The sequence below is a fragment of the Bufo bufo genome, chromosome 6, assembly GCF_905171765.1.
Source record: "Bufo bufo chromosome 6, aBufBuf1.1, whole genome shotgun sequence".
NCBI lineage: Eukaryota > Metazoa > Chordata > Amphibia > Anura > Bufonidae > Bufo > Bufo bufo.
The window spans coordinates 233,184,085-233,204,373 of NC_053394.1; the positions used below are offsets into that span (position 1 = coordinate 233,184,085).

Below are 20,289 nucleotides of genomic sequence, written 5' to 3' on the forward strand. Positions count from 1 at the left end.
GAGCATTTCCTCCCATTTAGGCCACTTTATTTCAGTTATAAAAATTTTAACCATTAATGGAGTTGTTCAGCGGGGTTCCAACTCCTGGCACCCCCGACGATCAGCTGTTTGAAGAGAAGGCGCGCATCGTGCCAATGCTGCCTCCTCTTCATTGTTTACCTGCTCACTGTTGCATCGTCAGCAGTGAGCAAGTATAATTACACCTACGCTGTCTTATTCATTCAATGTGATGGCTCTTTCCTATATAAGTATATAATACCGAGCCGTCTCATTGAAATGAAGGTGATGGCTTAGGTGTAATTATGCCTGCTAACCGTTGCGGATGCGCCAGTGAGCAGGTAAACAATGAAGAGGAGGCAGTGCTTGCTTGGCGCGCCTTCTCTTCAAACAGCTGATTGGCAAGGGTGCCGAGTGTTGGACCCCTGCCGATCTGATAATGATGACATATCCTGAGGATAGGTAATCAATAAAAATAACTTGGACAACCCCTTTAACCCCTTTCAAAATTTCCCACAGTTAAAGGGAACCTGTCACAATGAACATTTTGTCTGATCTATAGGCAACAGGAGATGCAGAACAGACTGATTTATAGTATTGTGGAGAATAATTCAGTGAAATATGTTATTTATTCATTTAAATTCCTGCTCGTCTTCTTGATTTCAAAGTTCAGAATGAGCAGTGAAATGTAAATTATACTGAATATATTCTCACAACTCTATACATCAGACTGCTTAGTTCCTCCTGCTCTATAACAAGCTGCCCTTTAAAGCAGAGTTTTGTCCATATACAGTGGGGAAATAAGTATTTGATACACTGGCGATTTTGCAAGTTTTCACACCTATAAAGAATGGAGAAGTCTGTAATTTTTATCATAGGTACACTTCAAGTATGAGATACAGAATCTAAAAAGAAAATCCAGAAGATTACATTGTATGATTTTTAAATAATTAATTAGCATTTTATTGCATGAAATAACTATTTGATCACCTACCCACCTACCATCCATCAAGAATTCTGGCTCTCACAGACCTGTTCGGTTTTCTTTAAGAAGCCCTCCTACTCTGCACTCATTACCTGTATTAATTGCACCTGTTTGAACTCGTTATCTGTATAAAAGACACCTGTCCACACACTCAATCAATCACACTCCAACCTCTCCACCAAGACCAAAGAGCTGTCTAAGGACACCAGGAACAAAATTTTAGGTCTGCTTAAGGCTGGAATGGGCTAAAGGAAATAGGCAAGCAGCTTGGTGAGAAGGCAACAACTGATGGGGCAATTAGAAAATGGAAGAAGAACAAGAAGACTGTCAATCTTCCTTGGTCTGGGGTTCCATGCCAGATCTCGCCTCATTGGCTAATGATGATTCTGAGAAAGGTCAGGAATCAGCCCAGAACTACATGGAGGACCTGGTTAATGACCAGAAGAGAGCTGGGACCACAGTCTCAAAGATTACTATTAGTAACACACTACAGTACGCCGTCATGGATTAAAATCCTGCAGGGCGCGCAAGGTCCCCCTGCTCACACCAGAACATGCCCAGGCCCATTTGAAGTACACCAATGACCATCTGGATGATCCAGAGGAGGCATGGGAGAAGGTCATGTGGTCAGATAAAACCAAAATATAAATTTTTGGTATCAACTCCACTCGCCGTGTTTGGAGGAACAAGAAGGATAAGTATAACCCCAAGAACACCGTCCCAACCATGAAGCAAGGGGGTGGAAACATCACACTTTGGGGGTGCTTTTCTGCAAATTGACATGACGACTGCACCATATTGAAGGGAGGATGGATGGGGCCATGTATTGCAAGATTTTGGCCAACATCCTCCGTCCCTCAGTAAAAGCACTGAAGATGGGTCGTGGCTGGGTCTTTCAACATGACAATGACCCTAAACACACAGCCAGGCCAACTAAGGAGTGGCTCTGTAAGAAGCATTAGAAGGTCTTGGAGTGGCCTAGCTAGTCTCCAGACCTGAACCCAATTAAAAATCTTTGGAGGGAGCTGAAACTCAATGTAGCCCAGCGACAGCCCTGAAACCTGAAAGATCTGGGGAAGATCTATATGGAGGAGTGGGCCAATATCCCTGCTGCAATGTGTGCAAACTTGGTCAAGAACTACAGGAAACGTCTGACCTCTGTAATTGCAAACAAAGGTTTCTGTACAAAATATTAAGTTCTGTTTTTCTATTGTATTAAATACTTATTTCATGCAATAAAATGCAAATGCATTATTTAAAAATCATGCAATGTGATTTTCAGGATTTTTTTTTAGATTCTGTCTCTCACAGTTGAGGTGTACCTATGATAAAAATTACAGACCTCTCCATTCTTTGTATTTGGGAAAACTTGCAAAATTGACAATGTATCAAATACTTATTTTCGCCACTGTATGCAGCTTGCAAGAACATCTTAGATTCTTTTTTCTGTTTCCCTTGTGATTCCTTTAAACATTTCTCAGTGACAAGGTAACAGATGGCCAAAGACATTGGGCCAGATTTATCATTAGCTCAAGTCAGAATAATGGAGTGAAAAAGTCGCAAAAAAAAATGCGCAAATGCTAAAACTGCGCACAAATTTGCGACTTTTTTCTGCTCTGCACTATGCTCGCCAGTTTTCTGAAAGTGGGCATGTTTTCTTATGTAAATGAATCTCTAGACAGATTTACTATTGGGACTATTTAAAAAGTCGCAAAAAAGTCACAAAAAAATGCGCAATTTCACTCCAGTGAGGACCATGCTTATCTTATGAGACTTTTTAATAGAACATGCGACTTTTTCATAAAAGCGTGCGACTTTTTCGTAAAGATGTGTGACTTTTGTAAAGCTGCTTACTCACGAATAAACTGCTACCATCAAACCACATTTATTACAGTCTTAAAGGGCCGATCATAAATCTGACTTGGCTAAAACTGACTTTAGCCATATGTGAAAGTGGAGTGAGCTGTCAGAGTCATGATAAATCTGGCCCATTGAGTTTTCATTGTTGAACCATTTAAGATTCAGAAAATGCCCTACAAAACTTCAGCCTGTCTTTTCCTATGTCAGAACTCAATTCCACACTTGCTTGTGTGGGATTATCTACCCTTTTTGCTGATAGAGGTCATCGCATTTAGAAATAGATGTATATAACATGTCAAATTACAAGCCCAGTCACTTTTAAAGAGGATGCATACACTAGATAATAGACATTGCTGATCTTTCAGGGAGTCAATGGCCATAATAATGCTAATTATACTAAAGCAGATTTGCGATTTAATCAATCAGTTGTCAACATCCTATCCGTATCTGCATTCTTTAGCAAATACACAGGGCCTTCTATTGGAAGAAAAAGATACCCAGTCCAGACCATTTGTTACTGAGCTTAATTTGCAGCATGCACTATTGGTTTCTCTTCTGCAGTATGGTACCCATCATATTTCAGAACTGGGTTCTTGCTACTATTTTATTATTATTATAATATTAGGTGCATATGGTGATGCTGTATAATCTGCTCACTTCAGTTTCTTTCACAACATTTTTATTGGATTAAAAGGGGCTCTCCAGCAATTAAGAAAATAAAAATACTAGTTATATAGTACTTTATTATAAATATATTCACAAATACCTTTCAATTGTTATAATGGCTCATTTTGTCTAGGGAGTGATCATTAGGAGAAATAAAATCGTACCCATCCTATTAGTACACACAAAATATGTCCTAATCACGGAGAGAAGGCGCACACCATGCCAGTGCTTCAGAACACTGAGCTAAAGAGCAGCCTCATCCTCCTCTCTGCTCTGCTTGTCAGGAATACAGCTGATAAGATCTTCAACTCAATCTCTGTAGGAATTAAAGGCACAGGTATTAAAGATGCCTGTGCCTCATGATATATGCAGTATTTGGTATATCTTGCGCTAATGGACTTTTCATGCTAACTGAATCGTATTGTGTTTTTATAAAGTTTTGCTTGGTTGGGGCTCTCTATATGGTGCTTGCTACACTGCAGGGGTTTGCCAAGTTGCCAGAGTGAATCTCTTCCTGTAAACTTTTGTTTAGTAAAACTTAGGTCTGACTGAAAAATGTAAATGTTTGGTTGGACTTTAAGAGAATAAGAAAAACATGACAGTGTTCATCTAGACACAGTGTCAAACCTGCCCTCTATTTGTGTCTGGTAGTGAGACTCAGCCACATTGAGGTGAATGGGGTTGAGCTGTAATACCACATACAACATGTGGACAACTGTGGCACTGTTTTTGAAAAAAAAAATATATCCTATCCTCTTCGCCTTGATAAATTAGACATGCACTCTCAAAAGAGATGGTGGTAGAAGGGGATTGTATATTTTTAAGAAAGTATTAGCCTGTTAAGATTCTATGTACATTATATGCTATAGAAGAGCAAAAACCCAGGAAATGAAATATGTTTTTCTATACTATAGCTTGAATCATATAGCAATACTAGGTATAACATTTAAAGATCTGTCATATTGTCCAGTCTTCCTTTTAAATTCTGCACTGTGAATGGAAGAGGTTTTTAATTGAGGACATGTATAGGGCGGTCTGGCTTCAGACAGATGTATCCACGCTCAGTTAAGTCCTGTCTATTGAGCAGATAACACAGTGGGGTCACAAAATGCAAAAGTCAAGAAGACTGCTGGTCCTGCTCCTACTATCAACTGTATTATCCAGCAGGGAAATGTGGTGCATGACAGGGGACTTCTGTAGCTGGAAAGGAAGGTTTGTATGGCACAGTGCTACACATGCAAATGCTTAACATTTTATTAAATAATTGCAAATGTGATTCCTGAAAAGATATACTATATGTATGAACTGGTTCCTTGCTCCTGCTTCTCAGTCAAATGGAATTTATTTGAGTTATTAGTATGCTGCATGCTTTCTAAATGATTTGGTGTATAACTAAACTAATTTCAAAGTTATTTCTTAGGTATTGTATATTTAATTAAATTATATATTTTTTTCATTTTAGAACTTTGCTTTGTATAGAAAGGATGACTATTATGTAAACAGTACTTTTTCTTGAAGGGACCCTGGATTTCTAATCACAAATTATTTTTTCAATTTTTTTTCTTGAGTTTTAGAAGAAATGTCAAATCACAAATTTTCGACCTAAACCATCTGTCTAACAACAACAATGTATTATGTAGTGTTTCCTGCTATTACATTGTACAATTCTTCTGTATGCTGGTGGTAAGAGATTATTTAACACCAAGATAAGGTTTCTGCTGACTGGGAGAATGTTATCACTGTCAGAGGAGTTAACCCTCATGTCATAGGGAATTTGTCTGAGTTGTGTGGTCCTATGTGAAAACTGTGTAGAATAAGAATCTGTATTGTACTAAAATCAGGATAAATGAAGTTTCAGAATTGTGTGTTGGAAATTACCGTACAATAAGAATTGTGCCTTAGGCTAGTCATTCAGGTTGGTCATTTTCAGGATGTCCAATAAAAATCTAACTATATTGACCAATGAGTGAAAACTTCAAACACTGCAAATGGCCATATATACAGTACAGCAGATCTGTGGAAATGACTATCTATATGTTGGAAAATCCTTTCAGTGCATGGTGGTTTGAGGTAGAGATTATCATCCGTGCAAATGACTGGGTATTGTCGGATGTGAGATTAGGAAGGATATCTATTTTATTTGATAAAAGAAATCCAAAAATATGACATTTCTTAAATAGATCATTTGTTTTGTAGTGGTCTCAGTTGGGACTCTGGCTCTCGAGCTGTGGAACAAGTTCACCTGCGGTGTACAGAGGGTTCGTTGGAATGGATGTACCCAGTACAAGCTTTAAGAGTTATTCTTGAACCCACCCTCATCAATAGCAAACATACCACTATCTGCATTAAGCCTCATTCACAATTTCAAGGAGCTAACCTCTATGTGGAGAAGAGAAGAGAACTACATCTTCTAGTTAGTGAAGTAGATGGAGTAAAGAAGGTACATTGCTTTGGCATGGACAATTCTCAGAGAGTAGCTCTGTTCTTACAAGCCAGTCCACAGAATGATCTTAGCAGGAGGACAGCTGGGTTTCAGTACGAGCTCCTCAACAACCAAACTTCAGGACTTGTATTTCAGAAGCTTGCACTAGTGGAAGGTAAGCGGGTGCCCATAAAGTATGTCAGCAAAGAAAAAACACACTGATATTACTGTTGTAGTGCATATATTTTCTGTGCAGAAATTGAAACAAGAGAGAATGTTGGTTTAAGCTCAGAATTTATAGAATCTAATGACACTTTGGGCTATGATTCACGTAGTACCACAAAGTTATCAAAGTTAATTTTCAATGTACTTAAGATCTAAATTCAGAAGTTAGATACCACATATACATGGATAGGGCATACCATTTAAATCAAACCTATCTCATTGACCATGGTGTCTCATCAGCAGGCAGAAGGCTTTAGAGCATGAATGTCTAAGTAGATTGTTTTATAGTTGTGTGGGAAATTACAGGATAACTTGTAATTATCGGCACAGCTCTTCCTTCTTCTTACAGATAGGACTGCATGTTTAACATGAGCAGTTCTCTTTAGGTTGTATCATCTGCACTAACCTCTTTCAGTTGCCTGGACTTCTGTAATTATGTGTTTTATCCAATATTCGTGTATGGCGCATTGAGCCTTTGAGCCGATGTGTCACTCATTTCTATTGTATAGGCATATTGTTATAGGTTAGATAAATTAATCATGATTGATAGATAGTTTTGCTATTTATTTATTTTTTTACATAAGTTGCTATATCTTGGTCTGGTTACAAGTCAATGGATTTATTATGTGGATAAATTATGCATTTTAAAGTGCCATAAATTCTAGGGTCCTCTATCTATGAAAAGAATTTACATACATAACACTAAAACAAGTGCAAAACTTCTACAGAGGGGTGTAGGACCCTGCCTGTGGTAACTTACAATCTACAAGGGAGGGGGAAGGAGACAGTAGGGGAGTAGAAATTGTTCAGCTGGTAGTATAGTGGCAGCAGGATTTTTGTAGGTTTTAGCGTTCCTCAAGAGGTGGGTTTTCAGGTTGCTTTTGAAAGTTGGGCCATGATAAAGGGTCACATGAGACACGTTTGATGCTTATGACATTGATAAATGGTCCCATATTATGAAAGATTAAAAATATAGAAAAATCTCAAAACCTTTGTAGGAGCTGCTATGATTTACTGTAATTCTTTTTTTTTTTTGTTAATTACCAATAAATGTTATTTTCTGTCTAGATGCTTGTCGACCTTGTGATGATGAAGACCTTCTCATGGCTGTTTGCACAAGTGACTTTGGTTGGTGTCCTAAACTCTAATTCTGTTCAACTTGAATTTACCACAGTTGTAGTGTCTAAGGATAAATTAATGTAGTTCTGAGCCCATAAAGAGCACCTGTGATTTTCTGTTTTAAGGACTATTTTTAATTTAGCCACATTTAAAGAGCATCTGTCACTGTGATCAACCCTATTAAACTAGGCATGCTACCTGATAGGCTTGATCAAGGTAACAAAAATTTGCCCTTTTTGTCTGCAATTGGTATTATCAATGCAGAAAAATTCCTAAATTTTCAGTTATATGCAAATGAGATGCTTGGAGTACTGAGCCCTTCAGAGCACTGCTTCACCTCTGCCTCTCCCGACCCTCTCCCCTTTCCAGTAAAATTCAGAGCGCAGCAATTCTTACTGCTCTAATGCCTAGTGCTGAAATCTTTGCAGTGCAGTCCTCCTTGCTGTGAGCTCTTCACTGCAGAATTGCCGATAATACTGCTGCTGGTGCATGCATGAAATTTCAGGGCCAGGCAATAGAGCAGTGAGCATGCCTGATCCGGTCAATCTCACTGGGAGAGGGAGTGGCAACAGGGAGTGGTGCTCCAAAGGTCTAGGCTACCCCCTCAGTGCACCAAGCACCTCATTTGCATATAACAAAAAAATAATCAATAATACCAATTGCAGACAAAGAGGGTTCATTTGAATCACCATGATCAACTAGACTAGGCAGTATGGCTGGTTTAATAGGGTCAATCATGGTAACAGATGCACGTTAGGGGTGGGTAAATTACAAATAGTCCTAAAGGGGTTGTGCAGTCAGTAATTATTGATGACCTATCCTCAGGATAGGTCATAAATATCTGAGTAGTGAGGGTCTGACTCCTGGTACCCCTGTTTGAACGAAGGCGGCACAAGCACTGCTTCCTTTTCAAGATTACACTACACATCGTCTTGCTTTTAGTGGCAGCACAGTGTAATAACAGTTAATTACACTGTACTGCTGAGACTTCTGAGACAACAGCAGTGTAATGAAGAGGAAGTAGTGCTTGCACGAATGTAGCCTCCTCTTCAAACAGCTGATCAGAAAGGTTGCTGAGAGTTAAACCCCAGCAATCAGATATTGATGACCTATCCTGAAGATAGGTTATCAATACTGTATGTACTTGCTGCACATACTCTGTAAAACAAAAAATCACAATCATAATATAACCCCAAGATTGCAGCGTTATTTTATTCCCAGTGGAGAAAAACATTTTGCTTGTGATTTTCTTAAGATTTGTATAACTTTTAGCTGTTGTGCAAACAGAGCCTGCTTGTGGAGTGGAGGCACCATCAGCTTCATTTGCAGTTGCCTCCACTTCCCGGTGTAGTGACGTAAACGTTGCATGCACACTAAGCATCTTCCCTGTCCAGCGAGCAGAAGAAGAAGTGACGTGCACATGCCGTGCTAATAAACGTGTGTGCAGACGCGAGAACTCAGCGCTAGACATGAAGTCTAGTGCTGTCCATCTAAGGGGAGGGAGAGGGTTTGAAGCAAAATGGAGGCTTTGCTGAAGCAGTGCTCAAACTGTATGCACCAATGGTTCATTTGCATAAAAAAGTGAAAATTTCTACACAATGCCGGCATCTAAAAAAATAATATATATATATATATATATATATATATATTGTTTTACTCAGCTACCCTACCAGGCTATATGCCCAGTTTAATAGGATTGATCCTGATGACAGAGCCTCTTTAAAATCACATACATTCCTTGTAGTAAGGATTGCACTTACAGAGCACATGTTTACACTGATGCTTATTCTATTAATGAATCTCCCCCCCAAAAAATCATGATTCTATGTCGTAAGGTAGACTTCTGCCTATATAGAATGTAACTAAATATATATAAAAGGACTTACTAAAACACTAAACAAATGCACAAATTTGACGTTGAACTATAAAGGGGTCATTTATCAAACTGGTGTAAAGTAAAACTGGCTGAGTTGCCCATTGCAACCAATCGGATTCCACTTTGCATTTTCCAAAGGAGCTGTGAATAATGAAAGGTGGAATCTGATTGGTTGCTATGGGCAATAATCGAGTTCTACTATACACCAGTTTAATAAATGACCCCATAAGTCTTTACTCACCACTAGTTGAGGAAGGAAAACACTACAAACATTAACGGTACGTCTTTTGGATGAATTTCAACATCAACTTCATGAAAGGCAGTAATATCTTTAAAATGGCTTTTTGAATTGCTTATTAGTGTTGATCACGAATATTCGAATCGTGAATATTAATCGCGAATATCGGCACTTTGAGAATTTGTGAATATTTAGAATATAGTGATATATATTCGTAATTTCGAATATTCTAGATTTTTTTCATCGTCAGTAACCTCCCTTCTTGCTTACTATATAAGAACCCCCCCAGCAGCCATTTTCTGAGAGAGAGAGAGAGAGAGCAGTGTCATTGCTGTGCTCTGTGCTTTCCACACTACATTAGATAGATAGTTAGATAGCATATATATATATATATATATATATATATATATATATATATATATATATATAAATATATATAAAATACAGATAGTTAGTGGGAGATAGTCAGTGTAGGTTATATCCTGATATAGTGTAGCTGTTGCAGTGCAGTGTGTTAGGTAGTGTGATAGGTTCTGCTGTCCATTCATACATGCAGACCTGCTAAAATGTGAAGTTTCACGTATTGCGCCAAAATATTTGCATTGTTAGTGCCGATTTGTGCAATCGTGAATATATTGGAGCACTATAACAGCATATAAAGCCATTTTTAATGTTCTGCCGTGCCAACCATTTTCTCCAGTTTTAGGAAACTTCTAGCAGCTTGGAAAATGTAGCAAAAGTGACCCACGCCTGTATTTCACGCGCATTACACGAATATTACATTGCCGATAAAATAATCTTGAATTTGCAAATTCGCGAATATATGACGAATATTCGCCCAAATATTTGTAAAATATAGCGGATTTGAATATAGCCCCTGCCGCTCATCACTATTGCTTATGTGAAATCTAAAAAATAAAATGCTGCTCTTGCAAGCAAGGATTTAACACACTCATGAACATCGCTTATCCAAGTCCCATAAATGCCCAGAAACCAAATTAGCCTCCACAAGTGACACAAACGAGTTCTTTGTTAAGGAATGAAGATTAATATCTATGCAGTGAACTGAAGAAATTACCTTCACTTAATCAAACTAGTTTCATGATGTATGAGAAGGTTAAAAAAAATGCAGCTTATGGAATAAAAAGTTTTCTGCATTGAGATTATTGATTCATTCTGCTTTCATTTTCATTGTTTGAAAAAAAAAAGTCAAATGCTAGATGCATACTACCTAATGATACTAAATATTGTCTGGTACTATCCAAGAGAAGAATATGCGAAGGTTCAGAGCGGATTCACTGAAACTTGAGTCTAAAATGGCAACCTGTATTGGGAATGTTTTGTTTGTGGGTCTCACAGGATTTAGGGTAGGGGTTTAGCTGAGTTGGTGGAAGGGAAGGGAGTGGCATGTACCCTAGGAGGATACCAAAAAGACACTCTGGTTTAGTCACAGTACATATGTATGCCCTCTATCTACAAAGCCTAACTACAAGGGGTAGGGTAGAGTTGTGCTTCTGACTGGGCAGAAGTTAAAATTCCTAATCCTGTAATATATATATATATATATATATATATATATGTATATATATATACAGTTGCAAGAAAAAGTATAAAAGTATGTGAACCCTTTGGAATGATATGGATTTCTGCACAAATTGGTCATAAAATGTGATCTGATCTTCAGCTAAGTCACAACAATAGACAATCACAGTCTGCTTAAACTAATAACACACAAAGAATTAAATGTCACCATGTTTTTATTGAACACACCATGTAAACATTCACAGTGCAGGTGGAAAAAGTATATGAACCCTTGGATTTAATAACTGCTTGAACCACCTTTGTCAGCAATAACTTCAACCAAACGTTTCCTGTAGTTGCAGATCAGACGTGCACAACGGTCAGGAGTAATTCTTGACCATTCCTCTTTACAGAACTGTTTCAGTTCAATAATATTCTTGGGATGTCTGGTGTGAATCGCTTTCTTGAGGTCATGCCACAGCATCTCAATCGGGTTGAGGTCAGGACTCTGACTGGGCCACTCCATAAGGCGTATTTTCTTATGTTTAAGCAATTCTGTTGTTGATTTACTTCTATGCTTTGGGTCGTTGTCTTGTTGCAACACCCACCTTCTGTTGAGCTTCAGCTGGTGGACAGATGGCCTTAAGTTCCCCTGCAAAATGTCTTGCTAAACTTGGGAATTCAGTTTTCCTTCGATCATAGCAATCCTTCCAGGCCCTGACGCAGAAAAGCAGCCCAAACCATGATGCCCCCACCACCATACTTCACAGTTGGGATGAGGTTTTGATGTTGGTGTGCTGTGCCTCTTTTTCTCCACACATAGTGTTGTGTATTTCTTCCAAACAACTTAACTTTGGTTTTATTTTGCCAGTACTGCTCTGGAACATCCAGGTGCTCTTGTGCAAACTGTAAACGTGCAGCAATGTTTTTTTTGGACAGCAGTGGTTTCCTCTGTGGTATCCTCCCATGAAATCCATTCTTGTTTAGTGTTTTACGTATCGTATATTCGCTAACAGGGATGTTAGCATATGCCAGAGACTTTTGTAAGTCTTTAGCTGACACTCTAGGATTCTTCTTCACCTCATTGAGCAGTCTGCGCTGTGCTCTTGCAGTCATCTTTACAGGACGGCCACTCCTAGAGAGAGTAGCAGCAGTGCTGAACTTTCTCCATTTATAGACAATTTGTCTTACAGTGGACTGATGAACAGCAAGACTTTTGGAGATACGTTTATAACCCTTTCCAGCTTTATTCAAGTCAACAATTCTTAATCGTAGGTCTTCTGAGAGCTCTTTTGTGCGAGGCATCATTCACATCAGGCAATTCTTCTTGTGAAAAGCAAACCCAGAACTGGTGTGAGTTTTTTATAGGGCAGGGCAGCTGTAACCAACACCTCCAATCTCATCTCATTGATTGGACTCCAGTTGGCTGACACCTCACTCCAATTAGTTCTTGGAGATGTCATTAGTCTAGGGGTTCACATACTTTTTCCACCTGCACTGTGAATGTTTACATGATGTGTTCAATAAAACATGGTAACATTTAATTATTTGTGTGTTATTAGTTTAAGCAGACTGTGATTGTCTATTGTTGTGACTTAGATGAAGATCAGATCACATTTTATGAGCAATTTGTGCAGAAATCCATATAATTCTAAAGGGTTCACATACTTTTTCTTGCAACTGTATATATGTCTCTCTCACTGGTGATTTATTAATAGAGATGGAATTAGTATTAAGGCTTTTACACTGAAGGTCTTGGCAGATGTGTTGACCAAAAATTGTGCTAAGAACCCCATATTAATTTATAAAGTAAACACAGCATTGATATAATGTCTAATATATACATTCAAGGTTTGTAGAGTGCTGTATTATGTTTTATTTGCTTTTACCACTTTTTTGTTTTAGTATGTTTTTGTTTAAATCCCTTAGTGGTGAGAGGCTCGATTCTACGCATTACCCATGACATGGAGACACAGGTTTCTCGAGTCGATATCAATGCTCTAAGGGTTCACAGACAAAGAAACAGTATTTTTCAACCAGATGACCTCACTGGTACGTGGATTGGACCCATCAGTACGTTATTGCAGTGCAGAGTCAAGAAAGGTGATGGTGAATTTCTTTTCACAGGCAGTGAACATTTTGGGGACGCCTGGCTGGGATGTGCCCCTCGATATAAGGACTTTCTAGAGATTTACCAAAAAGCCAAAAGGTTGAGAAGTAATCCTTGCGATTTCAAGATATAAACTTTGTTTTTATGGAATATTTAATTCTCCTTAATTGCTTTTGAAACTTGAATTGAATATTTGCATTTTCCAAGTGATGTGTTGAAATTGAATGTGTAGATACATTTACTGTATTGCTTCTATGGATCATAATGATATACCACATTTATACTTGAATGTCTACATTGTTTGTAATAGTACAGGTAAGTGTTCACCTTGGCACACAGAGTCCTCGGGGCCCATAATATAGAGCCAAATGATGCTCTCTATGCAGACACATTTTTGGAAATATTATAAATTTTACATTCAATGGAAGTTGCTAGAGTTTTGATATATGAAATGGGAGGCACAGAGAGGTGCAATAAGGACCCATACACTTCTATGAGCACTGTAGTATGCCTTTATACAACTCAGAGGTTGAGTGGAGGCTTAACACAATTAAGTAGAGTTGAGCGGACACCTGGATGTTCGGGTTCGGCAGGTTCAGCCGAACTTGAAAAAAAAGTTCGGGTTCGGCACCCGAACTTGACCCCGAACCCCATTGAAGTCAATGGGGACCCGAACTTTTGGGCACTAAAATGGCTCTAAAATAGTCCTGGAAAGGGCTAGAGGGCTGCAAAAGGCATCAAAATGTGCTTAAGAGCATGGCAACTGTTCTGCAAACAAATGTGGATAGGGAAATGACTTAAAATAACATAAAATACAGAAAAATGTTAAATAACAATCTGGATCTAGGAGTAGGAGGTTGAGGAGGCGGTGGATGGGTGGATGTGGCGGTGTAGGTTGACGTGGCGGTGTAGGTGTAAGCGGCGGTGAAGGAGGAATAGGTAGCCAACGGTGATTTGTGTTATTTTTTTTTTTTTAATTGGGGTATCCCCCAAAATATTGGGACATATAACAAAATAAAACTAAGAGTAAGTGCACTTGAGTACAAGAATGGATGGTTGAGGCTGGTATAAATGTCTATTCTGCACAAGGTACGGACAAGTCCTGTGGGATCCATGCCTGGTTCATTTTAATAAACGTAAGCTTGTCCACATTGGCTGCAGGGCTTTTCCACATTTGGCCATGCTAAACCTGCCTTCTCAGGTGCTGGCGGTGCCCCAGCTCCGTTGGCGACCTCTTCCTCCTCCTCTGCCTTTGCCTTGTGCTTCCACTGTGCCCCAGCTGTCAGGTGAGAATGCTATCATCAGCGTGCGCTTGTAGTCGCGCATCTTCCGATCAGTAACAGATGTTTTCACTAAATTTAGTTCCCTGTCAGCAGGGGTTCATTCATGGCAAAAGGAGGTACATGTCACCCAGCAATACAACAGAGGATTTTGAGAGATTTAGGCCCATGTCACCCAGGCACAGCAGGGGTTCATTCACGGCAAAAGGGGGTACATGTCACCCAGCAATAAAACACAGGATTTTGAGAGATTTTGGCCCCTGTCACCTAGGCACAGCAGGGGTTCATTCACGGCAAAAGGGGGTTCATGTCACCCAGCAATACAACACAAGATTTTGAGAGATTTAGGCCCCTGTCACCCAGGCACAGCAGGGGTTTGTATACGCCAAAAATGGTAAAATGTCACCCGACAATTGAAAATAAGAATTTTTTCAATTTAGGGCACTAAAATTGCCACTTTTTTAAATTAAAATGGCTCTAAAATAGTCCTTGAAAAGGCTAGAGAGATGTAAAAGGCAGTAAAATGTGCTTAAGAGCATGGCAACTGCTCTGCAAACAAAAGTGGATAGGGAAATAACTTAAAATGAAATAAAATAACTAAAAATTACAAATTATTAACCTGCAACTCAGAGAAGGAGGTGGATATGGAGTCGGAGGTTGAGGAGGCGGTTAATGTGGTGTTGTAGGTGGAGGCAGCAATGGAGGAGGAACAGGTAGCCAACAATGTTTTTTTTTTTTTTTTTATTGGGGTAGGTAGCCCCCAAAATATTGGGCCAAATAAAAAAATAAGAAAACAAAGAATCATTGCACTTGACTTGAGTACAAGAATGTATGTTTCATGGTGGTATAAATGTCTATTCTGCACAAGGTACAGACAAGTATTGTGGGATCCAAGCCTGGTTCATTTTAATGAACATGAGCTTGTCCACGTTGGCTGTGGACAGGTGGCTGCGTCTGTCTGTAATGACGCCTCCTGCCGTGCTAAATACACGTTCAGAGAGTACACTGGCTGCAGGGCAGGCCAGCACCTCCAAGGCATACAGGGCAAGCTCTGGCCATGTGGACAATTTGGAGACCCAGAAGTTGAATGGGGCAGAACCATCAGTCAGTTCATGTAGTCGTGTGCACAGGTACTGTTCCACCATGTTGTTCAAATGCTGCCTCCTGCTAACACGCTCCATATCAGCAGTTGGGGCCGGTTGTTGCGGCGAGGTGACAAGCTTTTCCACATGTCGGCCATGCTAACCCTGCCTTCTGAGGTGCTGGCGCTGACACAGCCGCGTTGGTGACCTCTTCCTCCTCCCCTGCCTTTGCCTTGTGCTTCCACTTGTCCCCCGGCGTCAGTCGGGAATGCTCTCAGGAGCGTGTCTACCAGCGCGCGCCTGTAGTCGCGCATCTTCCGATCACGCTCCAGTGAGGGAATTAAGGACGGCACATTGTCTTTGTAACGGGGATCTGCAGTCGTTGCGCAGGCACTGCAGCATGTAGTCGCTCATGTGTGCCAGGCTGCCCAGAGGTAAGGACAAGATGTCCTCTGTGGGAGGCGTATCGTCTGCGTCCTCCGTATCCCCCCAGCCACGCACCAGTGATGGGCCCGAGCTGCGTTGGATGCCACCCCACTGTGAACATGCTTCATCCTCATCCTCCTCCTCGTTCTCCAGTAGTGGGCCCTGGCTGGCCAAATTTGTACCTGGCCTGTGCTGTTGCAAAAATCCTCTTTCTGAGCCACTTCTAAAACACTGGCCTGAAAGTGTTAGAGATGACCCCTCTTCCTCCTCCTCGTCCTGCGCCACATCCTTTTCCATCATCGCCCTAAGTGTTTTCTCAAGGAGACATAGAAGTGGTATTGTAACGCTGATAACTGCTTCATCGCCACTGGCCATGTTGGTGGAGTACTCGAAACAACGCAACAGGGCACACAGGTCTCGCATGGAGGCCCAGTCATTGGTGGTGAAGTGGTGCTGTTCAACAGTGCGACTCACCCGTGCGTGCTGCAGTTGAAACTCCACTATGGCCTGCAGTTGAAACCGCCTAGTCCCAGAACTGCAATGAGATTTCGCCCATTATCGCACACCACCAGGCCGGACTTGAGGCCCACTGGCAGAAACCACTCGTCGGTCTGTTGTTCTATACCCCGCCACAACTCCTGCGCAGTGTGGGGCCTGTCCCCCAAACACATCAGTTTCAGAACGGCCTGCTGACGTTTACCCCTGGCTGTGCTGAAGTTGGTGGTGAAGGTCTGTCGCTGACCGGATGAGAAGGTGGAAGAAGAGGAGGAGGAAGCCGAGTAGGAAGAGGAGGCAACAGGAGGCAAAGAATGATGCCCTGCGATCCATGGCTGCAGAAGGACGTGCGCCAAACAGCTCTCCGCCTGGGGCCCAGCCGCCACTACATTTACCCAGTGTGCAGTTAGGGAGATATAGCGTCCCTGGCCGTGCTTACTGGTCCACTTATCTGTGGTTAGGTGGACCTTGCCACAGATGGCGTTGCGCAGTGCACACTTGATTTTATCCGATACTTGGTTGTGCAGGGAGGGCACGGCTCTCCTGGAGAAGTAGTGGCGGCTGGGAACGACGTACTGTGGCACAGCAAGCGACATGAGCTGTTTGAAGCTGTCCGTCTCCACCAGCCTGAATGACAGCATTTCAAAAGCCAGCAGTTTAGAAATGCTGGTATTCAGGGCCAGGGATCGAGGGTGGCTAGGTGGGAATTTACGCTTTCTCTCAAAGGTTTGTGAGATGGAGAGCTGAACGCTTCCGTGTGACATGGTGTAGATCAGTGATGCCCAACCTGCGGCCCGCAAAGCCGAGTCATGCGGCCCGCGCAGTGACGGGACTTTATCAGCGCAGGGCGCGCTGCGAACGGCACAGGCAGCAAAGCGATGCGACCTGTGCCTGCAATCTCCCCGCCCAGCACCGCCTCCTAGCTAATTTATTCACTGCACTTGCCTCTGTGAAATTGAAGAGAAGTGCCGTAATCTCGCACAGGCGCACTGGCAGAGGCATTGAAGTGCGCATGCACCGTCTTCCTGGCCTCTACCAGTGCGCCTGTGCGAGATTACGGCGCTTCTCTTCAATTTCACAGAGGCAAGGCAAGTGCAGTGAATAAATTAGCTAGGAAGCGGTTCTGGGTGGGGGGGATATCTGTAGATGACACTGAGTGGGGATATCTGTGGATGACACTGAGGGGGGGGATATCTGTGGATGACACTGAGGGGGGTGTATCTGTGGATGACACTGAGAGGGGGATATCTGTGGATGACACTGAGGGTGGATCTGTGGATGACACTGAGGGGGGATCTGTGGATGACACTGAGGGGGGATCTGTGGATGACACTCAGGGGGAGATCTGTGGATGACACTGAGGGGGGGATCTGTGGATGACACTGAGGGGGGGATCTGTGGATGACACTGAGGGGAGGATCTGTGGATGACACTGAGGGGGGATCTGTGGATGACACTGAGGGGAGGATCTGTGGATGACACTGAAGGGGGGATCTGTGGATGACACTGAGGGGGATCTAGGGAGGGGTGTGGCGATGTTGGGGTGGGAGCTCTGGAAGGGGTGGGAGGTCCGATAGGTATGTGGGGGTGGGAGATCCGGGAGGAGGGGCCCATACATTTTTTTGCTATGGGGCCCAGTCATTTTTAGGTATGCCCCTGATTGGTAAGATTGGGCAGGCACTGGAGCGATAGAGCGCCCTGCTGTAGGAGAAGCCGGTGGGAGATGAAAGGAGGAGGGGCCATCTCCTGGTGGTGTCGGGCACACGGCGCAAGCATGGTGGTGGAGGATCTGACTGAAGCCTAAAGACCAGACATCAAGGTAGACCTGCAGAAGAAGGTGACAGCGCAGTATGTGATGTATATATGTGTGTAATGTATGTAGTGCAGTATGTGATCATCACATACTGCACTACATACATTACACACATGTATACATCACATGCCCCCTCACAGTAATAATGCCCAGATATGTGCCCCCTCACAGTAATAATGCCAAGATATGTGCCCTCTTCACAGACTTAATGCTCACACATGCCCCCTCACAGTAGTTATGACCTGATATCTGCCCTCTTCACAGTAGTTATGCCCTGATAGGTGCCCTTCTCACATTAGTTATACCCTGATATGTGCCCCCTCACAGTAGTTATGCGCAGATATGCGCCCCCTCACAGTAATAATGCCAAGATATGTGCCCTCTTCACAGATGTAATGCTCGCACATGCCCCCTCACATTAGTTATGCCCAGATATGTGCCCCCTCACAGTAGTTATGCCCAAATATGTGCCCTCTTCACAGTAGTTATGCCCTGATATGTGCCCTCCTCACAGTAGTTATGCCCTGATATGTGCCCCCTCACAGTAGTTATGCCCTGATATGTGCCCCCTCACAGTAGTTATGCCCAGATATGTGCCCCCTTACAGTAGTTGTGACAGATATGTGCCCTCTTCACAGTAGTAATGCATACACGTGCCCCCTCACAGCGTTTGCATTTCTTTCTGGCAAAGCTACCTGGTTCTGGCCCGCAAAATTTATACCAAGTCTAGTGCGGCCCTCAGACGAAAAATGGTTGGGCACCACTGGTGTAGATGCTTGGTGACGGAGGTGGAGTTGTTGGTGGCACATCCTCTGTTTGCTGGGCGCCAGGTGCCAACGTTCCTCCAGAGGTGGAAGAAGAGGCCGAGGCAGCAGCAGAAGAGCAAGCAGTGGGGGCCTGAGCCCTTTCTTGGTTTTGAAGGTGCTTTCTCCACTGCAGCCCGTGTCTCGCATGTAGATGCCTGGTCATGCAGGTTGTGCTAAGGTTCAGAACGTTAATGCCGCGCTTCAGGCTCTGATGGCACAGCGTGCAAACCACTCTGGTCTTGTCGTCAGCACATTGTGTGAAGAAGTGCCATGCCAGGGAACTCCTTGAAGCTGCCTTTGGTGTGCTCGGTCACTGTTGACGGTGGCCAGTAGCAGGCGAACTGTTTTGGCGACGGCTGCTCTGCTTTTTCACCCTGCTCCGGCTTTTGCTACGCTGTTGGCTCGGTCTCACCACTGCCTCTTCCTCCGAACTCTAAAAGTCAGTGGCACGACCTTCATTCCATGTGGGGTCTAGGACCTCATCGTCCCCTGCATCGTCTTCCATCCAGTCTTCCTCCCTGACCTCCTTTTTGGTCTGCACACTGCAGAAAGACGCAGCAGTTGGCACCTGTGTTTCGTCATCATCAGAGACGTGCTGAGGTGGTATTCCCATGTCCTCATCAGGAAACATAAGTGGTTGTGCATCAGTGCATTCAATGTCTTCCACCCCTGGGAAAGGGCTAGGTGGATGCCCTTGGGAAACCCTCCAGCAGAGTCTTCAAACAGCATAAGAGACTGCTGCATGACTTGAGGCTCAGGCAGGTTCCCCGATATGCACGGGAGTGATGTGACAGACTGATGGGCATGGGTTTCAGGCGCCACCTGTGCGCTTTCTGCAGAAGACTGGGTGGGAGATAATGTGAACGTGCTGGATCCACTGTCGGCCACCCAATTGACTAGCGCCTGTACTTGCTAAGGCCTTACCATCCTTAGAACGGCATTAGGCCCGACCAAATATCGCTGTAGATTCTGGCGGCTACTGAGGACGTGTAGCTGTAATCCCAGATGTGCAATATATTAGAGGCTTTTTTCACCCCTGTAACCAAAAAGCCGTATGTATGGCCTAAATGTGACAGTCACTTATGCTTGTCTAATCCCAGATGTGCAGTATATTAGACGGTTTTTTCACCCTAACCAAAAAGCTGTATTTCTGTCCTAAATGTGACAGTGACTTATGCACGTGTAATCCCAGATGTGCAGTATATGAGAGGCTTTTTTCACCCCAGTATGCCAAAGCCGTATTTATGGCCTAAATGTGACAGTCACTTATGCACGTGTAATCCCAGATGTGCAGTATATTAGAGGTTTTTTTCACCCTAACCAAAAAGCTGTATTTCTGTCCTAAATGTGACAGTCACTTATGCACGT

At 42.6% G+C, this 20,289-nt stretch overlaps 1 protein-coding gene across 3 annotated transcripts in view; it reads left to right on the top strand.

The window, feature by feature from the left end:
- The first annotated feature begins 4,605 nt into the window (after nt 1–4,605).
- The window catches only part of LOC121005069 (meteorin-like protein), a 47,007-nt gene continuing 31,323 nt past the window's right edge, over nt 4,606–20,289 (top strand). Inside the window, exons 1-5 of one of the 3 annotated variants that reach the window (XM_040437592.1) lie at nt 4,606–4,720; nt 5,705–6,105; nt 7,224–7,283; nt 12,839–12,961; nt 13,037–13,568. In XM_040437592.1, coding sequence (XP_040293526.1) covers nt 4,617–4,720; nt 5,705–6,105; nt 7,224–7,283; nt 12,839–12,961; nt 13,037–13,152 — 804 coding nt within the window. In that variant the 5' untranslated portion in view covers nt 4,606–4,616 and the 3' untranslated portion in view covers nt 13,153–13,568. Of the gene's footprint in view, nt 4,721–5,704; nt 6,106–7,223; nt 7,284–12,838; nt 13,569–20,289 lie in introns of those variants that run through there. The other 2 variants (XM_040437593.1, XM_040437591.1) reach the window with 2 other exon arrangements.